Source organism: Melopsittacus undulatus, chromosome 12, assembly GCF_012275295.1.
Source record: "Melopsittacus undulatus isolate bMelUnd1 chromosome 12, bMelUnd1.mat.Z, whole genome shotgun sequence".
Taxonomy (NCBI): Eukaryota; Metazoa; Chordata; class Aves; order Psittaciformes; family Psittaculidae; genus Melopsittacus; species Melopsittacus undulatus.
Window position 1 is genome coordinate 18,792,248 of NC_047538.1, and position 18,117 is coordinate 18,810,364.

Genomic DNA, 18,117 nt, shown 5'->3' on the forward strand with positions numbered 1-18,117 from the left:
TCTTTTTTAATGCAGAAGCTCTACAGAACCCAGGATCCTGCAGGATGAAGCACTGAGACGTCTGGCTTTGACTTTTATTGCTCTTAAGAACAGACCTGCTCTGAACAGAAACCATTCCTCTATAAGAGACAACCACCCATCAGTAACTGGACAAGCTTGTGCTAATATGTGTGATCCTTTCTCTTTCTTCCTCCATCCCTTGGCAGAAGCAACCAAAGCCGAAGGCAGAGGTGTACAACACGTGGAGCAAGGGCAGAGACAGCCCTTCCTCAATGAACAGGGTATTCATGGTACAGTAAAACCAGTCATGTCAGAGGAAAAGGGGATCTGGTGTCTTCTTACTGCACAAGATAAACCCAAATTGGGAACTTTCTTATTCATAATCAGAGAAAAATCTCCCCAATGACATAACCAGCACTGTTGCTCCAGTATTCAAATGCTGTAATTCTCCATCTTTGATCTCAAACTTCATCGTTCTTATACCAGTAGCCAGGAAAAAACTACCTTAATTTTCATACAAAATAAACCAGCTGAGCGCTACACTGATTTCCCTCTAGTTCTTCTAAAATGAGACATGACGATTACAGCTCTTTCAGTGCTCCCTTGGAATTAAGCTGGGTTTGGCCACAATCCAGGGCTGACTACTCCTGCAATTTCCAGTTCCTGAAAGTGATGCACACACAATATTGGTCCTACAGCACAAAAATTAACCGTAACCAAGCAGGAACAGAGACGGATGTGAAAGTCTCTTCTGCACTGATGGATTCCTCATACACCACCACGTCTTTATTCCACCAGTTGAAAGAGATCTCATGAGTCAGAATCCGCACAGACAGCTTCAAAAATAGCTTTGTTTGCCAAAGAGACCGAGACATCCGACAGTCAAAATGACACCCCACAGCTTGAAGTGCAAGAAATAGAAGTTAAAATCTGCTGGCATAAATTGCAGATGAATGTGACTGCACAATGGAGTGAAGTTGTGATCATTCTGCCTTCTTAATGTGCAACTCAAAGAGAAAAAGAAAAGCCTATTTATTGGAAAGCTTTTTTCCCTTATCTCTTTCTCCCTCCTTGTTATTATTAAAAGAAGTCAGAAGTTGGGTTAAATCACCCATATTCAGACCTCCCTTGCCCTTTAAGAGTGACCCTGCACTAAGGAGAGTTTACAAGTCCTTGTGGCTGCAGGAAACCATCCCAATTGTTCCCTGCACTAGGCCAGGAAGATGGCAATACACCTTATTCTATTAAAGTATCACTCTCTTATCCCACAATTGGCTCTGCTTTGACCAGGATGCTGGGCTCCATGGCCTCCAGAGGCCCTTTCTAACCTGATCTATTCTAAGGATCATTACTAAAAGGTACACTGCATATTCTGCACCATTAACAGAATTATCAAGAACATAGCACCACATCAAAACCAACCAACCAACGCAACCCACCACACTTTCAGAGGGCCTTATATAACACTTCACAACCTATATATTTTCCCTTGGTAAGCGGCCAAATGCCTACACAGCAAGTGGAAAGCCTAACTCTGTGGGATCAGCATCCTGGGGTTTCCATATATACTTACTATCCGACGAATGAGTGCTGCCCACAGGGAGTAAGTCATGGTTCAAGACCACCACCCCAGTTGGTTCCTATTGAGCAGGCGAGCAGATCTGCCACCCCAGTATGTGAGAAAGGAGTAACTGCTTCAGCACAGCGCCCTGGGCAGCAGCAGCACCTTCTGCCCCCCCCACCCCATGTGCAGTGCCAGATAAGCAGTTCCAGGAATTGTACGTTTTCTTTCTGACCTCACTGATGAGGGAAGTTAAGAGACCTCCAGTGCAGGCTCCTCCCGCAGCATTGACAGTGAGCACGAGTCCCTCTGCCCTCCCGAATGCCCACTTCCAACCAAGGAAGCACTTTACAAACACTGGAGGCCAGGCCTAAGAGCAGCCACAAAAGTAATGGAATTATCAATCCCATAACGCAAGAGGGATGTGGAGCTGCTGGAGCGAGTCCAGAGGAGTCCATGGGGATGCTGCGAGGGCTGGAGCAGCTCTGCTCTGGAGCCAGGTTGAGAGAGCTGGGCTGGGGCAGCCTGGACAAGAGAAGGTTCCTGAAGGGGAGACCTGAGAGCAGCTCCAGTGCCTAAAGGGGCTGCAGGAAAGCTGGAGAGGGGCCTGGGACAAGGGCCTGTAGGGACAGGCCAAGGGGAATGGCTCTAAATCACTCCAGAGGAACATCCTGCTGGCTCCTGTGGGACAAGCCCCGGAGGGGACAGGCCGGTCTGATGTGGGAAACTGCAGGGGTACATGAGCCTGGGGAAACACAGGGTGCCCCAGCCCACGTCTGAAAGCACTCACACAGCACGTTTAGCACCATTAAATCCTAAGGATCTACTGCTGTTCTACTCAGCAAACCTTTAAATAATAAATGCCCTGTGAGGAGCCGGGAGTTGGACTTGATGATCCTGGTGGGTTCCATCCAACTCCAGATACTCTTTGATTCGATGCTTCATTTTCCCCTGTGCACTGGAGTAGGTACCAAGTCCCACAGTATACAACATTCGCATAAATGATGTCAGCCACATCCTCGCTGTTGCCATGCAACCCTGGCTGCCTCAGCCGTATGTGTCTTCTCTACCTCTTCCACTGGGATATGATAAGCAACAACCAGTGACATCCCCAAAGCTGACAGTGTTTTTACCTTACAAATGACAGGTTGTTTCAAGGCCAGGTTGGACACAGGGGCTTGGAGCAGCTGCTCCAGTGGAAGGTGTCCCTGCCCGTGGCAGGGGTGGAACTGGATGAGCTTTAAGGTCCCTTCCAATCCAAGTCATTCCATGATTCTATGATTTCCCACACCTCTTGAATGACTTCCCCTGCTTGGCTGTGCCAGCCAGGTCCAGCTGAGACATGGGATTTGACAGCAGCAGGACCACAGACCCAAAGTCTACCCAGAGGTGACTGCACAACAGAGAATGTGGCCAAATTAATCCAGCCCATTTCCATTTTGCCATGAAACTGGTTATCACTGTGCAATGCCATCTCCTCACTGCTCTGCAGTGACTCCCAGTGAACCTGCTCACTCCACCGAGGATTCCAAAGCCATTTTAGAGTTGACAGTTTTTCTACCCTGAAAATAGAGCTGCTATGACTTGCTGTGAACAGTCACCACACGCCTATCATGTGGTTTCAGTGCAAGGCTGAAGACAGAGCAGAGGTTGACTTGACGTGCAAAGAGCAGAGAAGGACCAAATACTAAATATACCTTGCTAGGGCTAAGCACAGCTCTGAGAAGTGGTTGAAAACCAAAGCAGAGCAAATAGCTGGGAGCATCTTTAAGACCCCTCCTGTACCAGCTGGGGCTTGGAGCAAGCTGCTCTAGTGGAAGGTGTCCCTGTCCATGGCAGGGATTGGAAGTGGATGAGGTCTGAGGTCCCTTCCAACCCAAACCATTCCACGGTTCTATATTGAGTTTTGTTTCCAGCTTTAAGCAGTCAAGCTCTATAGACATTAAAGTCCCAGAAATCAAACCCAGCAGGATCAGAGCCATGCCCATCAGGAGGTTCTGAGCACAGCAGTGCTGTCCTACCTCCGCAGCACCACTAAAAGCTGGCACCCAGAGCTGAACAGGATCCCTGTCTCCAGCACCACAAGGGACACAAGCCAGAACAAGCCGAGACAGTTTTCTGCTGTTATGCTAGGAAGTGAAGCTATTTGCTTTTTTTGAGAAGCTGCATACTTGAAATCAACACCTCCTACTTGAAATACTTGAGTTCACACCTCTTCTGCACAGTTAATGTTTTGCCACCTAAGACACAAGTTAAACTTCAAACAAACATTCCTGGGGAAAAAAGTGCTCTTTAATTGAAAGTCTGGGTTTAAATATCTGCAGGAAGGGACAGGATATCTTGGTTTAGATGAGAGCAGCCAAAATACATCATCCCCTTCGCCTCCCCCAGTGAACCAGCACCAGGATTTCCTGCAACTCCTGCCCTGGTACAAAAGCTCAATACAAATGGACTGCCAGTGGTAAGAGTTGTGTTCAGCTGTGTATTTGTTTAATACAATTTACTTCCCCCTGATAGTGCTTAAAAACAAACACAAGGAACACAAATAACCACCAAAAAACACAAGGCAAAGAAACCTAAACCCCCAAGGTGAATGAGCACAAACTGCCTGGTTCCAGTTCTTCTCTTCTGCTCTAACATGGTCAAAATCACCTCCTTGCAGCCAGCCAAGTAAAATCAGTGTAAAGTCCCTGAAGTGATTATCCCTGTCAGAACAACAAGGGACCAACAAAGGCACTCTACCAAATGCCCATTGCTGCATCTCATGGCCCAGATTCCTGCTGCCAGCTATGTTCATGGCCTGTTAAACCAGAGAGAAGCTATTAAGAATGAAAAAGCCTGAACTGTTTCAGCACTGGCCCTTGTATCTCCATTAATTAAACCAAACAGCTTTGCTCCTCCTCTCCACCTCGAAACAGGACAAACAACTCACACAACAAAGTGTTTCTGCGAGCAATGCATTGTGCTCTCAGTGAACATTAGGCCAAAACAGTTCATGAGGACCAAAAGAGCCAAGCTTGAAATAAAAACACCAGCTTGCCTTAATTCCTTCTTCCAAACAGTCTGTTGAAGGGCGTTTGCCATAAAGGACAAGCATTTGCAGACAGACCTTGGGTAAAGTCAAACCGGAGAGCACAGATCAATGCTTCTTTAACAGCTGAGGTGCCATCCAGGATTTAACAGCGCTCTTCTCATCCCTCTCCTGTTGTTCTGTGCTGGACAGGGATCCTCTCCAATGGAAAAAGCCACAGTCCCAAGAAGCAAGCTGGCTGCACAAGCTTATATTGGCTCAGAAATAACCACACAACCCCAGCCTGGTTTGGGTTGAAGGGACCTTAAGCCCATGCAGTTCTAACCCCTGCCACAGGCAGGGACCCCTTCCACTGGAGCAGCTGCTCCAAGCCCCTGTGTCCAGCCTGGCCTTGAGCACTGCCAGGGATGGGGCAGCCACAGCTTTTCCAAGCAGTCCCACTGAATATACCAGAGAAGCTATTTAAAAATCAAATCTATCCCTGCACTCCTCTTTGTGATGTGCACACATGAAACTCTGACTGATCAACCACTGTGTTGAGAGCAAGACAAACAGCTTTAGCTCTTGGGTTCATTTTATCCCTGGACTCTCCTTGCTTTTAGGTTGTACTTTCTGCAGACTCAGAATCAAAGAGCCCTGTGTTAGACATTGATTTATTGAGGTGTCATGTCAGGTACATGAATTAAAACAGAGAAGATAAAAAGAACAAGTGGAGGTTAGAGGCACAAACTGACAGTGTCCTGGGCTCCCATATAAAAATCAAGGGGTCACATTCTAAGGAATGTGTACCCACCCATCTCCCCTCCTCAGGAACCTGCTGCAGAACCTCCTGGCTGTGGTGCTGCAGAGAAGCAGTGGCCACAATGGGAGCTGGATCAGGAATCCAGCCCTGCATCCAACAGGAAAATGTGACGAGGTAGGAACCAAGCAGCACAGTGAGTACATCATTCAGAGCTGTTGGAGAGAAGTGCTTGAAGAGAGAATCATTTCCTCTCTCTCGCAGCCTGATTCCTACTTTTCTGACCTCAGCACGGAAATCAGCAGTTACGTCAAATCCCTCCTGCTCCAATCCCAGAGCTCCTCCATAGCCGATAAAAATCCCTTCCCCAGAAAGCACCATGGTACCCGTGAGCCCTTCCCCATCCACAGGCAGCAGTGACCAGCTCCAATACACTGCAGTGGGCTGTTAGAAAGGTGCTGACCTCCCCATTCCTCTACCTGTAAAGAGTTGGGGAACTGCACCAATGCCAGGCCTATGGAACAGCCCCGGGTTTCTCACCAGGGGTCCAACAGGCAGCACACAAAACATCAGCCCTTTGCCCTTACAGCTACTGCAAACACAGGGTGGCAACTACAGCAAACAGGACAGTTTATGAGCCTAAGCATTGTATATTCAGAGATACACCTACAAATGGATGAATGTTTTAAATGCAATGCTCTTCATTCCTCTACATCAGCGACAGGAGATACATACAAATTCTACCCTGTCCAAAGTCATGAGAGGGGACAAGTGCACAGCTACACAATGCAGCAGAATTCACCCTCACATCTCCCCTGCCTTCAGCCCCAGCAGCAAGGCATTCATAGGTCAAGAAGTTCACTCACACTACCTCAAATTGCACTGTTTGACCTGAATTGTGACAGGCTCCTGGGTCTCGTATGATGCTAAGTTCTCAGCCAGAAGCCACCAGAGAAGGGAGCTGAGACCCCCCAGTCCCTGGCTGCTCTATTTTAACTGCATCACTCACGTACCAATGCTGAGGGCTACTCTAGAGCACATCCCTAAACCAATAAAGGCTCAGGCTGTGATGAATTATGTGCTTTACAGTAATCCCACAGTTGTTTTGTAGAAAAACATCAATAGCTCCAATGTCAAAGTAAACCCAGGACTCTGTTCCACCCAGATAACAGTATAATAAATAGCTCAAAGTCCATATACACAAGTTGTTCTGTGGACGGGACAGGCTACGAACAAGTGCCAAAACCTTAACTTTGAGCTCAGGAGCTGGGCACAAGTTAAAGCAAACCCATGCATAAAGCCAAGCACACACCAAATGACTGCTGAAGGGGGGAACAGCAGCTCCACGCTGTCACCATGGCTGGAGCAAAAAGGTCACCCCATGTCCCACGATTTCTGCTCTATAAGAAGCACAAAGGAAGTTGTCCACTTGTCCTGCACAGGTTCCACGCTCCCATTCTCATCTTGCTTTAAAGCTTTTCAGTCAGATGATTCTAACACATCCCAACCATCAGCTTACACAGGCAGCAGCAGAGCCCTCCACGCTAACACTGTAACACTGGTTACCAAATATTTCCCTGCTCATTCTTTTGTGCTCACTTGACAATGTTTTCTGTTCCACAGGGCAGCAAGCTGGGACAGAAATGCTGGAACCAGGGCTGATAACAAGCCCTGGAAATAGCCCGCACACAACGGCCACGCCTGCCCCAGGAATGCAGCTTTACCTTCAGCAGCACCAGCTCCCTGTGTTTGCACTGCATCAACCAGGAGCTGCTTCGTTTAGAAACCAAAACCAAACCCCAGCAACACGGGAGGCACTTCGGAGAGGAAGCTCCTCAGGATTTACCCTCGTGCTGCTCCCAAGGCTTTGGGCTGATTCCACTCAATCTCTGCACGCCCATAGCTCCAGCATCAGCCCTAAGCCCTCAGTTCCAGGTACAGCTCAAATCACTGTTTAGGCTCCTCTCCATGAAATAAACCAGAATAAACTGGATTCCTTTACCTTTCACACACTCCAGCCTAAAAGCACTGGCACTATTTGGTAGGACTAGGGACAGGGGGTGGCACACAATGCCTGCAAGGAGCGGGGCAGACCCCGAACCAGACCCACACCCCTTCCACTGGAATGGGGCTTCTCTCTCCATAGCCAGCAGCTGCTCCACCACTTTGTGAGGCTCTTCGATGCCAATTGTCCTTCCTGAAAATAACCTGGAGACCAGGAAAGGCATTTAAGGAGAAGTGAGGGAATGGGGGCTCTGTGTGGCACATGGTTGGGGTGAAGCAAGATCTCTTCACCTTCCCTTCACCCCATGAAAATACACCCCACTGCAGCCCTCAGAAGCCATGCTCATGGAGCATCTATTCCATGACAAAACAGCAATTATAATGAGAAAAACACCTCTTTTTCAATGACAAAAAGCATAATGCTCACTGAGTGCAGAGTGACAGCACTTCATGATTTTTACTTTAGCTTAGGGTATTTTTACTGAGAAATCACAAATAGCGATGTGAGCTCAAAGTGACACTGACCCACGGTGTGGCAATGACCCAAGTGCGGTTGCACACTAACTTTCTGGTTCTGGTGTCAGCCAAACAGTTGTCCTACCTGGCTGTGCTGTTTTAAAGCAGTTTAAGACCATTTCCCCCCCATTCCCCAAACCTGGACTAACTGTTCCCTGGCACATGAAAATACCCACCTGCGCTGTGGAAAGGAACCAGCTGGGAGCAGACAGACAGACACACACCACTACCTGCGAGAGTTTGGGGGGGCTATTTCTGCATGGAAAGCAGATGTGATACAGGTTCTGTTATCAAGATCAAAGGCTGCAACAGCACCAAGGTTTTTGCATTGCGTTATCTACCTCGAGAGGCTCAAAAAGGTGTTTCGCTTACAAGCTCGGGTGGCTCTGAACTGGGCTGCCTCTTCCTCAAAGAGGAAAACCTCTGCTGACTCCGCACTGAAAACCTTCGGAAGGACTCTCTGCTCCGGGATGCAAAGTGCCTGAAGGAGGAGGTCCGCTTGAAGGGAGTCCTGCTGCCACCTTCCCCGCTAGTCCGCTCGTGAGCAACCGCAGTAGTGACTAAATTTAGTGCTTCCTGCAAGGATCTCCGCACTGTGCCCATCCACTGGGTCATGTGGGTTTGTGCCACTGTCAGCTTGTCTCCAAGGTAATCCATTTCTCCGGCAGAGATGAGAAATCAATATTCAGGAGGAATTGCTGGCAAAGAGATTCTCCTTAACAACCCTGGTTTGCTTCTGCTAAAAGGATTCCACTCATAAAGGCAAAGAGCTCTGCACGATAACCATCAGCATACTTCTGTATTTAAATAGCAAAGGAGAGGTGAGCTTGGAGACTGGTATTTGTCAAGTAGGAAGAAATCAAGGAATTTTCCCACTTGCCATCAGATTTCCAGAGTTCCATCAAAACACGTTTAATTCAGCCATGTTAGAGAGAGAAATCAAGGTCTGAATCCTGCCACAGTCACCTGAAATTGGTCCATCTACAAGCAGAGAACTGGTCTCTCACCGTCTCATCTCAGAGCTGGAAAAGCAACTCCCTTTTTAAGCCAAGTTTTTGTTTTGCTGTAAATACCATCAGAAGGATAAACCCCAATGTATTCTTCTGGCTCGGCGGCTTGTCAGGTGCCAGCACATGAAACAAAGTTCTGATGCTTCTATACAATCCATTTAGCAGCAACCCGGTTAGACCTTCCGAGCAGTAAATCCCACCGGCTTCCCTCCCCAGGAGCTCCGCAGGAAGGCATCGCCCCCAGCAGCACCCCCTCCTCACCACTCTTCCCCTGCCAGAGCCATCCTCGAGGTGTTGATGCTGAGCTCCCAGTGAGGCTGCAGGGGACCCGTGGGGAGCGGCTGCCTTCAGACCGGACCGGCCGCTGCTCGGAGCCTGCCGGCTGACATCAGCTCCTCCGCTCCGAGGGGCTTCAGGCAGAGCGATGCAGCTGCACGGGGACCAGCACGGAGCCTTCCCCGCTGCTCACCCCGCTCCTCAGCACAGCGCTGCAGAACGCACTGGGTCTGTGCCGGCTCTGGATGCCGGCCCCGCTCCGAGCGCTCCCTGGGTAAGGCACCAGAGGTCACAGCAGGAGGGACGCTGGCTCCGGGATCCCGCTCCCTCCTCTGTGTCCCTGCCTTCCCTGTGCTCCGGAGAGGAAACAATGAGCTAGGTGGGAGAGCCGCAGAGGTCTGCCTAAGGAAGGATCTGGGCTGGGCTTTATTATAGTACAGGCAGGGTTACCACGGCAACGAGGGAACAGCATCTGCTTGCTGCCGGAGCAGGCAGGAGTTGCACAGATCCATTGGAATGATTCATAGTTTGCATATGTCACGTGCACTTACTGATTTTAACCCTTCCATGGGGAAACGGGAGCAAAATCTCTGCCAAGGGAGTGTCTGACTGACACCAAAAGGCTTCTTATTTGGATGGGCAGCTCCAGGCAAAGCCTTCACCCTGCTGCTGCTGTCTGACAGGGCACTGGGGCAGCATCATCACCTCTAACCATTCATGACATGACTAAACTCAAACAAGGTACTTCCAAGTCAGTGACTATGCCATCAGTGCAAGACAAAGACTAAACCAGAGCTCAAAGCAAAGCCAAGCAGGTCTGACCACAGAAACAGCTCTTCCCCTCCTTGCAGACACTTCTGTGAGCAAAGGCAAGCTGTCAGCACCAGCTCTGCTCCCTCCCCAGATGGGAGATCCTGTTTGGGACCACTGCTGCAAAGCCTTGAATGCATGGGGATAACAGGAGAACCCCATGGACAAAACCAGCAGTCAGATGCCACCAACTGTGGAATTCCTTGGAACAGCCCATTTGGGAAGACAGCAGAAAGAAAAGCTAAAGATTTCTATTAATAAGCTTAAAAAGTTCTCCAAAGTCAAAACATGACTAGTTCAGAACTGAGGGGAGACAGCTATGGGTCTGAAGGCAAAAAAGGCATGTTGAGAGCTGCTCACTTTGTTTGTTCAAGGGGGTTTTGCTGCTGTTGCTTCATTTGCCATACAAAGTACCATGGTCTTGCATCATCCTCTCCTCCTCTAAACCATTCAGGAAGAGATTTAGATGTATTAGTTCATACATTACTGAATAATTTCTAGATGGCTTATGAAATGATTCTCACATAGAGTATTATTGCATTAGAAACAGGCACAGGAGCATGAGATGCTCTGAGGAAATGGGGGGGTTTTGCCTTTTAAGCACTGTTTGAAAGCCTCCACCATCCTGCAACTTAGCTCCAAGAAAAAACCCTGGTGACAAAGTGTCCCATTCCCTGTGCTCTCCTTCACTGCTGAATACATTACATTTGGTTTGAACATTCTCAAATGAGCAGCCTTATAAAACCCTCAGTGTTAAAGAGGAATGCAACCAATAGAGAAAAACATTCCCCCCCCCCTTACACAGCTCTTGTTTTGAAGAGCTACGGTTGTTCTTGTACAGACATGGGCAGAGAGACTCCTGATCAGATGCCCCAAGAGTTGGGTGTTCCTTACAGTTTTAAGGAGAGAGAAAAACCCTAAACCCATTCTGACAGTTATGGATGATGATTCACGAACGATGGAGAGCCTGTGCCCAAGGCTGAAATTCAAGACTTGCCCCATGTTTTTAAGCTGTTGGATCTAAGCTCTCCATTTCAAACGTGTGCATTTGCAAGCACAGCTCTGTGCTTGCTGCAGTACAGGGATTCTTCACGAGGCACTTGGCTATTTCGGGTGGGTTCAGGCTCTGTCTGATTCGGCAGCCCCCCAAAATAGCCACCAGAGAGCTGTGGACTGCAGCAGCCACACGGGTCAGCCACCAGGCTCTGCACTGAGACAGGATGGAACTGAAACTCAACCAGTACCTGGTGTAACACCCACCACAGAACAGGAGATGCATGACCAGATTCAACCCAACATCCTCAGGAGGCAGCTCTCACACTTGCTGCAGGAGCCTCTACACGTGTCCATGACTTGAAGGATCTGAGAATTCCCTACAGAATATATTCACTTTGTCATTAGACCTCCCAGGAAAGAGTGGGCTGTGCCTGTGTTAATGTCCCATTTACCTTCCTCATCCTTAGGAGACTGGAAAACTGCTGAGCTGAGGCTATCTGCAATACTAAATTTAGTCTCTCAATTTGTTCTTCTCGCCCCTCCTCGTCAACAGCTGAGCTCTGCCTGGATCCGTGCAGGGGCTGTGAGGAGGGTTATTATTCCACCTTATTAAAACAGACTGCTTCCAGCCCTTCTATTCTGGTAGGTAAAAGAATCCACTGAGCCCTTAGAGGACCCCATGACATCAACCAGCCAAAGCTGGAGCACAGTTGGAAGTCTAACGGACAGAGTTTCCAATAACTGTGAGTAGCAAATCATGGTTTTCAAGTGACATTTCATCTGTGTGGAAAACGTAAGCTCTATTAAAAATCATCTGAAGAGACACAAATCACCTTCACAGTGGGGTAAGGACTGTATTAGCCATAGGAGAGCAGCAGGTTCTGCACCCCACACTGCAGCAATGCCTGGGCTCTCCGGGGAGCAGGCCAACTTGTGCTTGTTCTTTCTCTCCTCAGGCTGCCCAGGATACAATGCTCTGCAGCACTGCACACACTTCCCAGCTGGCAAAAGGCTCACAACTGTACTTTAATTAAATAACAGCATGTGGGTTACACATGGCCTCTCTCCCCTTCTTCTGTGGTGAATCCATGCATCTTTTTATAACCACCAGCCTCCAGAACATAGCTCGAGCCATACAGATGTTCTATAATTGTCTCATAGCCGCTTCAGCAGCAGTCTTTCTGGCTGAGTAAGGGTTTGTTTCTGAACAAGAACAGCACAAGATGATCTTCCGCCCTTGAAAGCTGCTAGTGATTATCTTGAGCTGCAGCCACCCTGGGTCTGTTGAGGGTCTGCAGCTCCAGAACACAGAGCACACGCAGCTAACTGGCACTGCACAAGTGGCAAATGGGACCTCATTATTCAAACGTTGCTGGATACTTTTATTATTAACATCAATTCCACCTCCAACTCACAAACACAACCCTGCACAAAGAGGTAACGATCCCTATTTTACCCCTTATTCAGTGGAAAATTCTATGGTTACATTCTATTCCTCAAGAGCTCTTTCAGCTCATTTTGAGCTTTACCTGTTCTCAAATACAGGTAATCATGCTAATGACTATACAGGATTGAAAGGTCAAATGAAGACAGGCGTGCATGTAGCACAGCACATGATGGACCTGCCGTGGGAGGAGGTGGAACTCACAGCTCAGCCCCATGACGAGTGTGAGCCTGCATGGCCATGGATCCCACCATCACCACCACCTCCTCCCTTATGGCAGCACTGGGGTGCATGGAACCAGGAGGGCAACCCTGCTGAAACACCATCAAAAGGACAGTAGGGATTAGTCTGCACCTTGGCTGGATCCTGGGGTGATCCTTTGCCAGCAAAGCAGATGTGACAGTTTAAAGTAACGCTGCCCATCCTTCTCTAACCAAGAGAACAGTGTTGGCTTTCCTCCTGTGGGACCTTCAGTCAGAAACCCACCATCCTGACGCTGACCTGCCTCCCACCCCATCACTCCACTTAGGTGAGCAATTAACAATTCAGGCATTTCTGCAGTGTTCCCTGCAAGCCATCACCCCACATATGACCAAGTACTCGCCAAGCTCACGACAGCTTCAATCCCATCCCGGGCCTCTTGGTTTGTCCAGTCTCAGCACCGTGAGGAATGAAGCCTGCCCTTGTAAGGCTGTCCTGGGCCTGCATTCCACACCGACTCTTTCCGTTTCATTAGTAAGAGAACTTAATTTAACCGGTTGTGTTTGACATTATGGACTATTTAAAGACACACAGCACTGTGCTGAGCTGAGCTGTGCAGCTCCAGACCCAGCTGCTCCGTGGGCTCCTCAGACACTATATGGTTTTTTATACACTCCTTATTTCTGCCCCGTAGTTTCTACTGTGCCACCTGAACTGTCACATATGCAGAAGGACCAACAAGCATTCCTAACCACAGCCTGAATTTCCTACATGTAACATCCCATCATTTTTACGACATCACCATCAGAGTCTCATCTGAAGGAAAGAGGAATGTTGCAGCACTCAGTCATCTGAAATGCCAAGTAATATTCCTGAGGCTTCCCAGTGACCCCCCTGTGAACCGCTCCCACCACCCCACACCTGGCACAGGCACAAAGCCCAACAGCTGGAACAGAGGTTTGCATTGCCTTCCAAGCCAAGACCAACCGGACCGCTTAAAACCAGTTGTAACTTGGGAAAAGACACAGCACCTAAGACTGGCTTTCCATGCACAAAGAATGAAAGTGTTTGTATCTCAAGTTGGTTTCTTTACAAAGCTCCTGCCAACCCACCCGTTCTCACTCCCCCTTTTCCCCTTCGGAACACCTCGCTGTCACCCAAACAAAGTGACAGATCCCTGCACGCAGCTTCGCATCAGCTGGATTTGGGGAAGTCTGACGAAGGCACAAGTTTCCATCAGGTTATCAGGCTTCTGGGGAGAAGCTGTCTGTGTGTGTCTGCCAGGTTAAACCTGACTTCGCTGGCAAGCAGGCAGACTTGGAGAGCTGCAGGCGCTTCCCGTTCCTGTCAGGGAGCTGTCACAACTGTGCGCAGAGCACCCGCACCGCACAGAGCCTTTCATTTAGGGCTCTGCTCACAGCACGCACTGATCTCCTTCATTTACACTTAAAAAATAGGAATTAACCCAGAGCTGAAGTTAAACAAATGGTTTCTATTTAGGTGCATGAACAAAGGACTGGAAGTGCTCGGGCTCCTGCACCTGCTTTCCCTTGACTGAGTTCCAAACCCGGCAGAACCTCAAAGCCATGACAAGCTGCACGGTGCAGAGATCACTGTGACATCCTTCATCTGAAACAGAAATAAACCCTTGGTGCAGTCAGGATCTGTGCTGAGAGAGCAGGAACAGATGAGCTGATTCACACCACCGCATCCACCTCCGTCCCAAAGCCAGCAGTCCTGACAGGGACCTGCAGCAGGCCAGGAACCATCTACAGCTTGACATCCTTCAGCCTGACACCTTCCCTGTATCACAGGCTGTGAACACAGCTTGGGTGATAATGTAAGGACCTTGAGGTTATCCCAGAATCCCAGCCTGGTTTGGGTTGAAGGGACCTTAAAGCTCCTCCAGCTCCAACCCCTGCCACAGGCAGGGACCCCTTCCACTGGAGCAGCTGCTCCAAGCCCCTGTGTCCAACCTGGCCTTGAGCACTGCCAGGGATGGGGCAGCCACAGCTTCTCTGGGCACCCTGTGCCAGCGCCTCAGCACCCTCACAGGGAAGAGCTTGTGCCTGATAGCTCAGCTCAGTCTCCCCTCGGGCAGGTTCAAGCCATTCCCCTTGGCCTGTCCCTGCAGGCCCTTGTCCAAACCCCCTCTCCAGCTTTCTTGTATGATCCCAACACACAGGGTTGGGGCATCACCAGCTGGGATGCAGGTACCACTATGCCCACACTGGAACAAACTTATAGCACAGGCCCCTGCTGCCCAGGTGCTCTGAACACAACACAAACCTTGCTCCCCCTCTGATTTTGACACAGTATCACATCTACCACCCCAGAATAACTGTCATGCCATGGACTCTCAGCCAGTCACTACAGTAAGTTTGCTTCTTCCTCCATCCTTCTTCCCACTGGCTGTACCTCACTTTTCCATCCCACAAATCTAGGATGCGCAATGAAACGTGGCTCAGCCAAAGATGAAAGGCCTCAGTGGTTGTGCCAGGTTTGTTTGTTGGGGTTTCTTGTTCCTTTTGCATGGATAACTACAACTCATTCTGATGCCCAGACTGTTCCACCCACCCCAACCACCACCAGCAGCCTGTGGGCAGCACAAAAAGGGAAATAAAGGAGTGGACAGGGTGTTTTAGCCCCAGGACTTTGCACAGTGAACTCTCCCGTCACCTCCACCACCGGCTGTCTCAATATTTACCCTAAATATTTGTGTTCTGCTCCTACTTTCGTTTTCTCCTGATACGAAGCAACTGGACTCACAAAGACAGTTCTAACTCAGGCTGATCCAAAATTTAAGTCAGTTTGCACAGAGCACGACACTAAAGGCATTCCCCTCGTACAGGCAGCTGCAAGAGATGGGAATGCCATTTCCAAGCCTTTTCCTTACATTGGGCTATTCTAAAAGCCCACAGAGGCCTCATAAACTATGGAGCAAGGAGAGGCTGCAGCAGCAACAGGTCCTGGATCCAGGCTTTTCCACCTATTAACACCAGAGACAAAGAAAGGTGCTAAAGCACTTCAGAAGTTATCTCATCAATGTAGTCCAAGGCTGCCAGATAAGGAAAACATGAAGTTTGCATTCCTTGTGCTCCTTACAGAGCAATGCTTGTGATAAAACACAGCAGTAACTCATGACTCTCTACATACTTGTTTCTATCTCCCTAAATAATCTTATCCTTCTACCACCATGGTCATCCTTGATGGGATCAGTGAGAAACTGCAGCTTCCCACTTCACTGAAACCAGACATCCCTTTTCCTGTACAAATCTCTGTGCCCTTTTATGGTATATGTGATTATTCCAAGCTTTTACATACAGGTAACGGTGAACTATAGCTTTTAACCTAAGGTTTTCAGCCATTGCACTTTAAAGATGAATACCAGCAATAACTGCAAAAACCAGAGTGCCAAAAAAGAGTTTTCTTTGGGAAGTGTTAATTCTTTTGTCCCCCACCTCTGTTTCTCCTGACCTACAGAAAGGCTCCATTAAACATCCTGAACATGCACAGCTTTTGTACCTTGAATTGTTTCAGTATAAAACAAAGCGATCGACGTTAAAACTGAAGGACCAAGCTAAAAATACCCAGTGTTGTTTGAAAGGCCACGTCCATAATCAGTCAGCACTTCCCTTCTATCTCAATGGAGGAGGAAAAACTGAGAAACAAAACAGAAGCAGGAAATTCCGAGCGCACAGATCTTCTGGAAAGCCCTGAAAACATTTGCTTTACATTTGTTTACATCCAAAGGTTCAGGCCAAGCAAAGGATGAGGAGTTGCTGGTTTCCATTTATACAAATAAGAGCCCAGGATGAAAGCTTGTTGCGGATAAACACTGCCATACAGATACCAGACATTGCCTCCAGTGGGGCTGGAAACTACAGCTGAGGTAGCTACAAGCTTAGTAGCAAGCTAAGCACTGGCTTTAGCATCACCTAAGAAAAGGGGCTTTGGCAAACTTGGAGCTGTCTTACAATAGGGGAGGTATCGGATGTCAACACGAAACCTGATGTGAAACCTATCCCTAAGGAAATGCAGCTATTTGCACACTGAAATTAAAATATGGGGGTGTAAAGAAGTAGAAAGCAGGCTGACCACCCTGCACTACTCCTGGGAGCAGATTCACTGTTCTGACCCAAGGCACCATCTCAGCATGGGCCTGGTGCAGTTTGCCCCGAGGTCCCAACATGAGAACAGTTACTTCTCCATCACCTCCTCCAATGAACTCTCACACCTTAAGCAAGGCAACTGCGTTCAGCTGTGGGGCCCCCAACATGAGGCCTGATGGCAATTTCCATTTCTCCCTACAAACACCTTTCCATGCATCTTTCATCTACATCAGCCACTTCCTGATGGCAGGAAGCAGAACAAATACCAAGCACAAGTTCCTACAATAGGTCCTTTATCCATTTTATCTTGCCACATGCCATTTTTATGACAAAAGCAATAGCATTTATTTGCCATGGCTGTGGGACCTCACACGTATACACAGTTCCATTACTTCTTGGACTCTTGGCTCTTGCTGCCTCCTCCTCCTCCTGTTACACAGAGCACGTCAGCCCCACATCACCTGTTGGAGGGTGGCCCAGCCACATGAAGGCTGATGCTCCCACATCCCTTGGGATGAGGCCAGGTCACTGAGGGGGACCACAAGCTGGCCAAGTCCATGCTTGCATCAAGCTACACCCAGCAGAGATGCCTTTCAGGAGCCCTGAGCAGTGTCATGGTGCAAGACCAGCCCCACAGTGCTGCAGGAGGCCACATCTGAAGCTGTGTATCAGGGTCACTGCTCCAGGAGTGGCCTTCACTTACATTTCATAGATTAAGTGCCTTATTTCTTGCCTGGTCTGGAACTTCATGGAGCTAAAAGGTTGATCTGCTGTAATTCCTCCTGTGATCTCAACTAGGTTTGCTCTATTTCCTGCCCTCAGGAATGCTGCTGAGCTAAGAACAAATCCAGGAGTCAATCCACATCCGACATCTGCCATCTCCAGCCCTAGCAATCAGAACTTGCCAAATTAGGTCCTGTGGTTAGCAACTAATCTATACTGCAGGTATTTATCAGCCTCAGCCATGAATCACTAAAGCAAATACTTCCAAGCATCCTTCAGGCTTGAGAATCCCCTGCAGTTACTTCAGAAGCTCTGCAGCACAAAGTCCTGCATCCCTTGAGGGAAGCCCACAACAAAGGAGGAGCTTTCCCCCTGCTCAAGCTGCTCTCCAAACTGCTGTTTCCTTTCAGTACAGTAAACACGGGCTGGCTGCGGACAGGCGCTGAAAGAATGGGAACAATAGTGGGAACTTGGCTGTGTCCCAGCCCCAGGAACACGGACAACAGCATGGGAAAGCAGGAACTGAGTCACAACAACTCTACATCAGAACATTAGTGGGGAGGTAGCAGTTACCTCTGCTTTGTGTGTAGCAATGAGGTTTAACAACCCACTTCCAGCGTGCGCACCACTTGAGGCTGGTATTGAAGGGGAAGGGGCAGGCAGTGCCCAGCTCCAGCTGCTCCCAGCCTGGAAT

General features: G+C 48.8%; 1 protein-coding gene across 3 annotated transcripts in view; it reads right to left on the bottom strand.

Moving 5' to 3' along the window:
- KIAA1671 (KIAA1671 ortholog) overlaps positions 1–18,117 on the bottom strand; it is a 45,890-nt gene that overhangs the window by 10,979 nt on the left and 16,794 nt on the right. The window contains exon 1 of one of the 3 annotated variants that reach the window (XM_034068152.1): positions 1,574–1,685. The exons of the other annotated variants lie outside the window; for them this stretch is intronic. Coding sequence (XP_033924043.1) covers positions 1,574–1,612 — 39 coding nt within the window. The 5' untranslated portion in view covers positions 1,613–1,685. Of the gene's footprint in view, positions 1–1,573; positions 1,686–18,117 lie in introns of those variants that run through there. 3 annotated transcript variants of the gene reach the window in all.